This window comes from Dendrobates tinctorius, unplaced genomic scaffold, assembly GCF_039654945.1.
Source record: "Dendrobates tinctorius isolate UK_male_01 unplaced genomic scaffold, ASM3965494v1 ptg000073l, whole genome shotgun sequence".
Lineage (NCBI taxonomy): Eukaryota > Metazoa > Chordata > Amphibia > Anura > Dendrobatidae > Dendrobates > Dendrobates tinctorius.
Genome location: NW_027361741.1, coordinates 34,990,934 through 35,003,940, shown reverse-complemented (window position 1 = coordinate 35,003,940; position 13,007 = coordinate 34,990,934). Strand labels below are relative to the sequence as shown.

The window sequence follows — 13,007 nt, the reverse complement described above, 5'->3', positions numbered from 1 at the left end:
GACTCACACTACTAGCATAATACACACTGGCTGTCTGGCTGCGATGGGGCAGCGTTATAAAACTGCAGATAAACGGATATAATGGAGCAGCAGCAGCTGCAGAGAGTATTTATTAATATCAGCTTGCTTATAACGGGGCAGGCCGGGGCAGTCACCTGTAATATCAGCTCATGTCATTACAGCCGCAGCGCTATTAATAACAATGCAGCGGCCTGCGGATTTTATCTCTGCTGCGGACTGCGGATTATATCTCTAGATTATATCTCTGTAGCCTCATGTCATTACAGCGCTATTAATAACAATGCAGGGGCCTGCGGATTATATCTCTGCTGGGGACTGCGGATTATATCTCTAGATTATATCTCTGTAGCCTCATGTCATTACAGCGCTATTAATAACAATGCAGGGGCCTGCGGATTATATCTCTGCTGCGGACTGCGGATTATATCTCTAGATTATATCTCTGTAGCCTCATGTCATTACAGCGCTATTAATAACAATGCAGGGGCCTGCGGATTATATCTCGACTGCGGATTATATCTCTAGATTATATCTCTGTAGCCTCATGTCATTACAGCGCTATTAATAACAATGCAGCGGCCTGCGGATTATATCTCTGCTGCGGACTGCGGATTATATCTCTAGATTATATCTCTAGCCTCATGTCATTACAGCGCTATAATAACAATGCAGGGGCCTGCGGATTATATCTCTGCTGCGGCCTGCGGATTATATCTCTAGATTATATCTCTGTAGATTATATCTCTGTCTGTGGATTATATCTCTGTGGATTATTTCTCTATAGATTATATCTTCTCTGTGGATTATTTCTCTGACACTAGTGACTAGTCAGTGTCAGTCGATCAATGTATAAAATAGCAGGGCAGGGGAAAGGGTCCAGCTCCAGCAGGAGACACTAGGGCCGGGAGACAGTCAGACAGTGACACAGACAAGTCCAATGTCCTCGGCTGATGGCTGTCTCTGTGTGGTGGTGGGTGGGGGACTCTCTCTGCTCTGCCGGCTGTGTGGTGGTGGTGGACGGTGGTGTTGGACTCTCTGCCGGGCACCCTGTCTGATTCCTGCGGCCTGCTCAGTGCGTCCAGTGTCCTCCTCCTCGGTCATGCAGCTCTACCGGCTCCCGACTACCGCTGTCCTGCAGTGCCAGACAGTGCTGGCCCGGCTGTGTGGTGGTGGTGGTAGTGTTGTGCGCTCTCTGCCGGCCTCCCTGTCTGACTCCTGCAACCCTGCGGCCTGCTCAGTGCATCCAGTGTCCTCCTCCTCGGTCATGCAGCTCTACCGGCTTCCGACTACCGCTGTCCTTCAGTGCCGGACCGTGCCGGCCTGGCTGTGTGGTGGTGTGTGATTGTGTGCTCTCCGCCGGCCTCCCTCTGTCTGACTCCTGCCCTGTGGCCTGCCCTGTGTAGAGCTGGCTAGCCTGGTGTGGTGAGCTGCTCTGCTGTCTCTGCACCCTCCCTGGTGATGGGGCCCCAATGAGAGGAAAAATAGGTTTCTTGGGCCCCACGCAACGGTGGTTGCGCCTATGCAGTGTTAATAGTACGTCACCATCCTCCCTGGAAGTGCCGGCTACCTGATGGGGTGTGTCTTGAAGGGGGTGTATCTTGAAGGGGGTGTGTCTTTGAGGGGGGCTGTGTTTAAAAGTTTGCTATGGGGCCCAATCAGTTCTAGTTACGCCCCTGGTTTGCACCTTCGTGAGCAGGCCAAATTCTACAATTCTGACCTGTGTCACTTTGTGGTAACAACTCTGGAACGCTTCAACAAATCCCTGATTCTGAGTCTTTTTTTGTGACATATTGTACTTCATGATAGTGGTAAAAAAATGTTTATTATGACTTGCGTTTATTTGTGAAAAACAAATCAGAAACTTGGCAAAAATTTGGAAAATTTTTGCAATTTTCAAACTTTTTATTTTTATGCTCTTAAATCAGAGAGTTATGGCACATAAAATAGTTAATAAATAACATTTCCCACATGTCTACTGTACATCAGCACAATTTTTGAAACATACAGTGGGGCAAAAAAGTATTTAGTCAGTCAGCAATAGTGCAAGTTCCACCACTTAAAAAGATGAGAGGCGTCTGTAATTTACATCATAGGTAGACCTCAACTATGGGAGACAAACTGAGAAAAAAAAATCCAGAAAATCACATTGTCTGTTTTTTTTTCATTTTATTTGCATATTATGGTGGAAAATAAGTATTTGGTCAGAAACAAGCAAACAAGATTTCTGGCTCTCACAGACCTGTAACTTCTTCTTTAAGAGTCTCCTCTTTCCTCCACTCATTACCTGTAGTAATGGCACCTGTTTAAACTTGTTATCAGTATAAAAAGACACCTGTGCACACCCTCAAACAGTCTGACTCCAAACTCCACTATGGTGAAGACCAAAGAGCTGTCAAAGGACACCAGAAACAAAATTGTAGCCCTGCACCAGGCTGGGAAGACTGAATCTGCAATAGCCAACCAGCTTGGAGTGAAGAAATCAACTGTGGGAGCAATAATTAGAAAATGGAAGACATACAAGACCACTGATAATCTCCCTCGATCTGGTGCTCCACGCAAAATCCCACCCCGTGGGGTCAGAATGATCACAAGAACGGTGAGCAAAAATCCCAGAACCACGCGGGGGGACCTAGTGAATGAACTGCAGAGAGCTGGGACCAATGTAACAAGGCCTACCATAAGTAACACACTACGCCACCATGGACTCAGATCCTGCAGTGCCAGACGTGTCCCACTGCTTAAGCCTGTACATGTCCGGGCCCGTCTGAAGTTTGCTAGAGAGCATTTGGATGATCCAGAGGAGTTTTGGGAGAATGTCCTATGGTCTGATGAAACCAAACTGGAACTGTTTGGTAGAAACACAACTTGTCGTGTTTGGAGGAAAAAGAATACTGAGTTGCATCCATCAAACACCATACCTACTGTAAAGCATGGTGGTGGAAACATCATGCTTTGGGGCTGTTTCTCTGCAAAGGGGCCAGGACGACTGATCCGGGTACATGAAAGAATGAATGGGGCCATGTATCGTGAGATTTTGAGTGCAAACCTCCTTCCATCAGCAAGGGCATTGCAGATGAAACGTGGCTGGGTCTTTCAACATGACAATGATCCAAAGCACACCGCCAGGGCAATGAAGGAGTGGCTTCGTAAGAAGCATTTCAAGGTCCTGGAGTGGCCTAGCCAGTCTCCAGATCTCAACCCTATAGAAAACCTTTGGAGGGAGTTGAAAGTCCCTGTTGCCAAGCGAAAAGCCAAAAACATCACTGCTCTAGAGGAGATCTGCATGGAGGAATGGGCCAACATACCAACAACAGTGTGTGGCAACCTTGTGAAGACTTACAGAAAACGTTTGACCTCTGTCATTGCCAACAAAGGATATATCACAAAGTATTGAGATGAAATTTTGTTTCTGACCAAATACTTATTTTCCACCATAATATGCAAATAAAATGAAAAAAAAACAGACAATGTGATTTTCTGGATTTTTTTTTCTCAGTTTGTCTCCCATAGTTGAGGTCTACCTATGATGTAAATTACAGACGCCTCTCATCTTTTTAAGTGGTGGAACTTGCACTATTGCTGACTGACTAAATACTTTTTTGCCCCACTGTATCTTATATATTGTATTTTGTTAGAACAGTCCGTCACACAAAACCCAAATAGGCCTTTTTCAAGGGTATTATCTAAATAAAATGACAATAACATCAAATTAGGAAATCCTACCAGGATAATCATACAGTAAAGGTTCATGACAGACATCTTATAATGCATGAAAAATAAATAAATAAATAACATTGCAAAAGGACATCCATAATTATACATGAATAGACTAATTATATACAGAGTTGAATCCATATATTGGATGGCACCATATACAATTCTTATGAAACACAAAAAAAGTTGTTCTCAGAATAGTCAATCATAAGCAATCAAAACAGACCTAAAGCAGGTTCAGGGCATCAGAAAAATAGTGCACAGAATAAAATGAATACCTGTGTAACCTTATGTTCCAATTTCAAAGTTTCTCTAAGTAAGGGAAGAGAAAGGAAAATATACTAAATATAATGCAAGATTTAGCCCAGAAAGGAAAAGAAATAAGTATAAAAGTAATATATTCACCAATCTTGGTACAGAGTAACGGGATAACCGGGGACAGTGCCGCCGCCTTGTGTGTCTGAAAGTGAAAAAAGTGAGGGGAACGGGTCCTTATATTATCCCCCAAAGAAGGAGCAAATATCATCAGCTGTGGTACGCGCGTCAGTCACGTGCATGCGCCGTCCTCCTATCTGGACGGAAGTGGGGAATAAAAACCGGAAGTGTGGCAAAGAACGGCTTCCACCCATCGGCGCAGGCGCAGTCCTTCTGTCCAGACGGAAATGGGGAACATAATAAATGAATAAGATATATCACAGCGCATCAAGACTGCGCACAAGCGCAGTCCCTTCTCCAGAGCTAAAATGTGAAAATAGAATCAACATACAAAATTATATAATGACAATTATAATAAAATATGTGTATGTATATAAATGAAGGGGGGGGGGAGAGGGAGGGGGAGGAAAAGAAAAAAGAAGGAAAGAAGGAGAAAAAAAACAATCACCAATGGAAGATGGAAAACAGATATAGGATGCCCTCAATCCGCAATTAGGTCTGAAAAAAAAGAGAAAAAGAAAAAAATAGAATTAATAGAAATTCTAAAAATAAATTTTTTTTTACAAAAATGTGTACACAAATCCATGTGTGTACTCCCTATAAAAGGGATGTACACACATGCGTACTCTGTATGTTAAAAATGTGCAATCGCACTCCAATACATAAACATATGCATGCACATGAACTCATACATACATATGTGCATATATACACTCACTGGCCACTTTATTAGGTACACCATGCTAGTAAGGGGTTGGACCCCCTTTTGCCTTCAGAACTGCCTCAATTCTTCGTGGCAGAGATTCAACAAGGTGCTGGAAGCATTCCTCAGAGATTTTGGACCATATTGACATGATGGCATCACACAGTTGGCGCAGATTTGTCGGCTGCACATCCCTGATGCGAATCTCCCGTTCCACCACATCCCAAAGATGCTCTATTGGATTGAGATCTGGTGACTGAGGAGGCCATTTGAGTACAGTAAACTCATTGTCATGTTCAAGAAACCAATCTGAGATGATTCGAGCTTTATGACATGGCGCATTATCCTGCTGAAAGTAGCCATCAGATGTTGGGTACATTGTGGTCATAAAGGGATGGACATGGTCAGCAACAATACTCAGGTAGGCTGTGGCGTTGCAACGATGCTCAATTGGTACCAAGGGGCCCAAAGAGTGCCCAGAAAAAATTCCCCACACCATGACACCACCACCACCAGCCTGAACCGTTGATACAAGGCAGGATGGATCCATGCTTTCATGTTGTTTACGCCAAATTCTGACCCTACCATCCGAATGTCGCAGCAGAAATCGAGACTCATCAGACCAGGCAACGTTTTTCCAATCTTCTACTGTCCAATTTCGATGAGCTTGTGCAAATTGTAGCCTCAGTTTCCTGTTCTTAGCTGAGAGGAGTGGTACCCAGTGTGGTCTTCTGCTGCTGTAGCCCATCTGCCTCAAAGTTCGACGCACTGTGCGTTCAGAGATGCTCTTCTGCCTACCTTGGTTGTAACGGGTGGCAATTTGAGTCACTGTTGCCTTTCTATCAGCTCGAACCAGTCTGCCCATTCTCCTCTGACCTCTGGCATCAACATGGCATTTCCGGCCACAGAACTGCCGCTCACTGGATTTTTTTTCTTTTTCGGACCATTCTCTGTAAACCCTAGAGATGGTTGTGCGTGAAAATCCCAGTAGATCAGCAGTTTCTGAAATTCTCAGACCAGCCCTTCTGGCACCAACAATCATGCCACGTTCAAAGGCACTCAAATCACCTTTCTTCCCCATACTGATGCTCGGTTTGAACTGCAGGAGATTGTCTTGACCATGTCTACATGCCTAAATGCACTGAGTTGCCGCCATGTGATTGGCTGATTAGAAATTAAGTCTTAACACACAGTTGGACAGGTGTACCTAATAAAGTGGCCAGTGAGTGTATATACACATGCATATATCTACATATACAGAAAGAAAAAATCAATAAAAGACTTCATACTCTCTATTGAGACCTAACGGTTCCAATGTTTGAAGGACAAATATCCAGTATGCCTCTCTCTCTTTTAACTTTTGTATTCTGTTGCCACCTCGTCTAGCCAAAGGGATAGTATCAATAACCTGATAGCGAAGTTGGGAAATGTTGTGGTTATGGGAAATGAAATGAGCTGGAATAGGTAATAGGGTCCTTTTACAGCGAATGGTCGATTTGTGTTGTGAAATACGGTCCCGGATATGTTGCGTGGTCTCAACCAAACAGTTTGGCTGCATTTGGCTGGATCTGAGCACATATATGATACCTAGTATTCTGTCTTTTATGCCTCAGGTTTCTCTATAATCGGATCAAAAACAGACATGTCTACATACCTTTAGACTGTAATGGATACATGTTCTTTCTGTGAAAAAACACCAGATCAAATCTGTACATGAAAAACAGACTTTTGAATGAGACCTTCCTCACACAGATTGAACAATATCCTGGGTTAATTCCAAATATTTTATGACAAAAGCATTCTTAATATAAAAATGAGAAAATAAGTATTATTTTTGTAAAAGTGGGTACTGCGTTGCTGCCTATAGCTCTATGCGTATGTCCCTTTAGAGACTAGCAGGTGAAACATGTCATGTTAATCAGGGCTAGAGCTATATGTCGGAATGCAGTTACTACAGCCCTTTCTACTTTGTCTGCTGCCGTTTCCTGCTAACTCTCTCTTTTTCCTCAGCAAAGAGCAGTAAAATAAAATGGCTTGTAGTGTACTGTACACTGAAATGGGGAGCGACCTACGCTTTACACATGCTTATGTTATATCTGAGGTTTCTGCACAATGACACAGAGTGCATTCGCCTTATGATATGTTTATCACTTGTCAAGCAAGTATTGGTTTTGCAGACTTAATTTACAACTAATTATGCCTGCAGCTCTTGTGTTGAAATGTGAATGTCAGCTAACAGTCAGATGACAGACTGAGTTATACCCATGTCTGGTTCCCACAAACGTTTTGTAAATCGTAACTTTGTGCCTTCAAAAATAAGGCTCTTCAAAGCTGAACAAAATAAAAAAAAAAACAGCCATGAATTATTTAAATTGAGTTCAAACATAATGTAATGATATCTAATTTTTGCTTTTGTTCAGGTTTATTCTGGATACCGGTTTGCATTAAAAGCCAAAGAAAAGAGCATTCCTGTTGCTATACTTAACATTGGAGACACTAGAGCAGATCACCTGGCCTCGCTTAAAGTTAACGCTCGTTGCGGAGCTGTTTTACCAAGGATAATGAAGATAGATCCACAGCAGCAAGAAATTGAAGGCTAAATGGTGTCAAGAGATCTTAGGCCAGTTTCACACGTCATTGTCTCCGGTACGTGTAGTGACAGTTTTCTCACGTACCGGAGAAACTGACACACGTAGACACATTCTAATGAATGTGTCTATGCAGATGTCAGCGTCTTTTCACGGACCGTATGTCCGTGTGCAAAACACGCTGACATGTCCGTTTTTGTGCAACAGCACGGATCACACGGACCCATACAAGGCAATGGGTCCGTGTAAACACGTACCGCACACGGATGCTGTCCGTGTGCGATCCGTGTGCGTTTTTAAAAGTCAAAGGGGTAACATTGAAACTAATTTTTCCAATACACGGACAGCATACGGACAACACACGGATGGTACACACGGACATACGGATAGCACACTGCCAGAACACACCCCCCCTGGACGTTTTTCTTAGAAGCAAGAGATCATATCTTGGAAACCCTGCAAACTGGCCACAGAAGGTAAATTACTTATTGTCAGCATTCTACAGCCCAGATATGCACTGAGATTATGTGAAAAGCCCAGACAACCCCTATAAGGCCTTTACTAGCCAAGCAGTGGAGAACTTTGATGCATGGGATGTATCAGTAGGTGGTAGGTTTGTGAGTTGATTTTGAGTCCAACTAGCTCAACTTCAATAATACCAACCAGCAGCAGTGTCCCACCTTCACCTTGCTGGTGTTTTGAGACGAAGTGGAGGTCTGTGCCTTTTACTCATCCAGGTACTAGCCCATCTGTCTGGTCTTTTAAGAGTCACTCATCTCATCAGTCCATAAAATCTTTGAAAAAGCTGTGTTTAGATATTTCTTGGCCCAATTTTGATGTTTTAACTTAATTGTCTTGTTCATTGGTGGTCTGGATGCTGCCTTACCTCGGCCATGTCTCTGAGAACTGAACACCTTGTGTTTCTTGGCCTCGAGGGATGTTGCAGATCTGGAATATGACAGAACTGGAGGATAATGGCTTCCTGGTTGCTTCACATTTCATTCTTAAATCTTCTCAAGATGCTTAATAATCTTATACACCTTGATAAAGGGTGGTATATCATTAGGCCGCAATCTCCCTCATTACACAAATACACGTGACCTGATTTGCTTCATCCACTAATCCTTCAAATTTAGAGTGTGTGTATATGGAGGTTCTGTATTACATCTGATTTACTTTATTTATTTATTTTTTTTTGGGCACTCATTGACTTCAATAGGCGAGCTTCATCTGACACATGGAAAACACTAGGGCATGCTGCTCATCTGTACTGCCCTAGTGAATAACATTGGTCCTAGTACTGTCCATAGTGCTGTCCACTTTTTCACAGACAGCACTCACACCGAAAATATGATTGGGTGATTTTGGCCTAAAAATGATATTGTCAAAATACTCTCCTAATAATATGTGCACCCATTGTATAAATATAATGCACTTTATATACTCGAGTATAAGCCAAGGCACCTAATTTTGCCACAAAAAAGTGGGTTAACTTATTGATTCGAGTATAAGTCGGGTATGCATTGTCCCCTCATCCCTATCCTTGTATGCCTGGCTCCCCCGTCCCTGTCATTGTATGCATGGCTCCCCCTCCCTGTCATTGTATGCATGGCTCCCCCCTCCCTGTCCTGGTATGCATGGCTCCCCCTGAAATGGTATGCATGGCTCCCCCATCCCTGTCATTGCATGCATGTCTCCCCCGTCCCTGTCCTGGTATGCATGGCTCCCCCTGTCCTGATATGCATGGCTCCCCCGTCCCTGGCATTGTATGCATGGCTCCCCCCCTCCCTGTCATTGTATGCATGGCTCCCCCCCTCCCTGTCCTGGTATGCATGGCTCCCCCTGAAATGGTATGCATGGCTCCCCCATCCCTGTCATTGCATGCATGTCTCCCCCGTCCCTGTCCTGGTATGCATGGCTCTCCCGTCCCTGTCATTTTATGCATGGCTCCCATGTCCCTGTCATTGTATGCATGGCTCCCCTGTCCCTGGCATTGTATGCATGGCTCCCCCGTCCCTGGCATTGTATGCATGGCTCCCCCGTCCCTGGCATTTTATGCATGGCTCCCCCGTCCCTGTCCTGGTATGCATGGCTCCCCCGTCCCTGTCATTTTATGCATGGCTCCCCCGTCCCTGTCATTGTATGCATGGCTCCCCCGTCCCTGTCATTGTATGCATGGCTCCCCCGTCCTTGTCGTATGCATGGATCCCCCGTCCCTGTCCTGGTATGCATGGCTCCCCCGTCCGTCATTTTATGCATGGCTCCCATGTCCCTGTCATTGTATGCATGGCTCCCCTGTCATTGTATGCATGGCTGGCCCGTCCCTGGCATTGTATGCATGGCTCCCCCGTCCCTGTCCTGGTATGCATGACTCTCCGGTCCCTGTCACTGTATGCATGGCTCCCCCATCGCTGTCCTGGTATGCATGGCTCTCCGTTCCCTGTCATTATATGCATGGCTCTCCCGTCCCTGTCGTGTGTATGGCTCTCCCGTCGCTGTCCTGGTATGCATGGCTCCATATCCCCTATCCTTGTATGTATGGCTCCTTATTCCCTATGGTATGCATGGTTCCTGCTAAAAAAAAAAGTAAACATCCTATTTACCTTGCCCGCGTGCCCTCGCTGGCACTACATTTCGTTCCAGCACCAGCAGTTCTATCTGCCGAGCGATCACATTAAGGTAATGAATATTCACTCCACGCCTGTGGGAGTGGAGAGGCGTGCATTTTCATTACCTTAATGAGCGGGGTCACGTGATTGCTCAGCCAGAAGAGTTGCTGGCGTCGGAACGAACGAGATGCAGTGCCAGCGAGAGTGCGCAGAAAAGTGAGTAGGATGTATGCTGGAAGTCGGCGGCTCTCACTGTGCTCTATTACAGCAGCGGCACAGGCTTAAGCCACAGCCGCCGCTTCCTGCCTCTGTGACCCGCTGCTCTGTCGCTCACCCCATCTTTCTGGGACGATTGACTCGTGTGTAAGCCAAGGGAGGCGTATTCAGCACAAAAGTGCTAAAAAACTCTGCTTATACACAAGAACAGTTAGGTCCATATATATTTGGACAGAGACAACATTTTTCTAATTTTGATTCTAGACATTACCACAATGAATTTTAAACAAAACAATTCAGATGCAGTTGAAGTTCAGACTTTCAGCTTTCATTTGAGGGTATCCATATTAAAATTGGATGAAGGGTTTAGGAGTTACAGCTCCTTAACATGTGCCACCCTGTTGTTAAAGGGACCAAAAGTAATTGGACAGATAAATAATTGTAAATAAAATGTTCATTTGTAGTACTTGGTTGAAAACCCTTTGTTGGCAATGACTGCCTGAAGTCTTGAACTCATGGACATCACCAGACGCTGTGTTTCCTCCTTTTTGATGCTCTGCCAGGTCTTCACTGCGGTGCTTTTCAGTTGCTGTTTGTGGGCCTTTCTGTCTGAAGTTTAGTCTTTAACAAGTGAAATGCATGCTCAATTGGGTTGAGATCAGGTGACTGACTTGGCCATTCAAGAATATTCGACTTTGCTTTAATAAACTCCTGGGTTGCTTTGGCTTTGTTTTGGGTCATTGTCCATCTGTAGTATGAAACGACAACCAATCAGCTTGGCTGGATCTGAGCACACAGTATGGCTCTGAATACCTCAGAATTCATTCGGCTGTTTCTGTCCTGTGTCACATCATCAATAAACACTAGTGACCCAGTTCCACTGGCAGCCATGCATGCCCAAGCCATCACACTGCCTCCGCCGTGTTTTACAGATGATGTGGTATGCTTTGGATCATGAGCTGTACCACGCCTTTGCCATATTTTTCTCTTTCCATCATTCTGGTAGAGGTTGATCTTGGTTTCATCTGTCCAAAGAATGTTCTTCCAGAACTGTGCTGGCTTTTTTAGATGTTTTTTAGCAAAGTCCAGTCTAGCCGTTTTATTCTTGATGCTTATGAGAGGCTTGCACCGTTCAGTGAACCCTCTGTATTTACTTTCATGTAGTCTTCTCTTTATGATAGATTTGGATATTGATACGGCTACGTCCTGGAGAGCGTTGTTCACTTGGCTGGCTGTTGTGAAGGGGTTTCTCTTCACTATGGAGATTATTCTGCGATCATCCACCACTGTTGTCTTCCGTTGGCGCCCATGTCTTTTTGCATTGATGAGTTCACCAGTGCTTTCTTTCTCAGGATGTACTAAACTGTAGATTTTGCCACTCCTAATGTTGTAGCAATTTCTCGGATGGGTTTTTTCTGTTTTTGCAGTTTAAGGATGGCTTGTTTCACCTGCATGGAGAGCTCCTTTGACCGCTGGTTTCCTTCTCAGCAAAACCTTCCAAATGCAAGGACCACACCTCAAATCAACTCCAGGCCTTTTATCTGCTTAATTGAGAATGACATAACGAAGGGATTGCCCACTCCTGTCCATGAAATAGCCTTGGAGTCAATTGTCCAATTACTTTTGGTCCCTTTAAAAACAGGGTGGCACATGTTAAGGAGCTGAAACTCCTTCATCCAATTTTAATGTGGATACCCTCAAATGAAAGCTGAAAGTCTGAACTTCAACTGCATCTGAATTGTTTTGTTTCAAATTCTTTGTGATAATGTCTAGAACCAAAATTAGAAAAATGTCTCTGTCCAAATATACATGGACCTAACTGTATATACGGTAGTAAGCTGTCAAGGGCAACTTATAAAAGGCATGAATATATTGAAGAATGTTGTAATGCAAAGAAGCAAGTGAGAACATTTAGCATATATCATAAAATTCTGACTTGACAGTTGCTGAATTATCAAACTACCTCACTACTTGTAGATTGTACATAGATTACTTGCAGGATGTTTGTGGACTGTGATATAATGATGAAATGTGAATGATATTTTATTGTGAAACCAATAAATGTACTTAGTGAAATAATTAAATGCAATAAAGGTTGTTCTGCAATGGCTAGATAGTCTTTATCTAAATTCATGCATGTCGTCACTGACCCTCAGTACAAAACCGTACTGCATGCATGTATTCACTATTTTTCTATTGAAGATACCCACATAAGCACTACAAGGGTATAGAGAGGGGAATCTATCCAAAATGCTTTCTCATGCATGCTAGTCATGAATCAAAAGCCAGTTGGAGTAAGGTGCCCCAAATTAGGAAACATATCCTGAAGTTTAACACACCGTTGGGCTACCTGTAAGCCAAAAAATAAAATATTCACTAGTCATGAGCTAGGGTATATTTTGTATGCATTGTATGTCAGTTGTCTCTCAATAACCCCTTTTTCACCTTCTTGACCAAACCAAATTTTACAATTTTTACCAGTGTTACTTTGAGGTAGTAACTCTGGAAGACTTCAACGGATTCCACTGATTCTGAGATTTTTTTTCTTAACACATTGTACTTCATGATAGTGGTAAAATTTGTTTGATATGACTTGTTTATTTGTGAAAAAAATTGGCATTTTTCAAACTTTTAATTTTTTTTCCCCCTTAAACCAGAGAGTTATGACACATAAAATAGTTAATAAATAACATTTACCACATGTCTAATTTACATCTGCAC

The 13,007-nt window shown here is 43.6% G+C and overlaps 1 protein-coding gene across 6 annotated transcripts in view; it reads left to right on the top strand.

Moving 5' to 3' along the window:
• The window catches only part of SIRT4 (sirtuin 4), a 52,846-nt gene that overhangs the window by 9,138 nt on the left and 30,701 nt on the right, over positions 1 to 13,007 (top strand). For 2 of the 6 annotated variants that reach the window (XM_073582739.1, XM_073582740.1), the window contains exon 4: positions 7,294 to 12,396. The exons of 2 other annotated variants lie outside the window; for them this stretch is intronic. In XM_073582739.1, coding sequence (XP_073438840.1) covers positions 7,294 to 7,473 — 180 coding nt within the window. In that variant the 3' untranslated portion in view covers positions 7,474 to 12,396. Of the gene's footprint in view, positions 1 to 7,293; positions 12,397 to 13,007 lie in introns of those variants that run through there. 2 more of the 6 variants (XR_012233622.1, XM_073582741.1) reach the window with 2 other exon arrangements.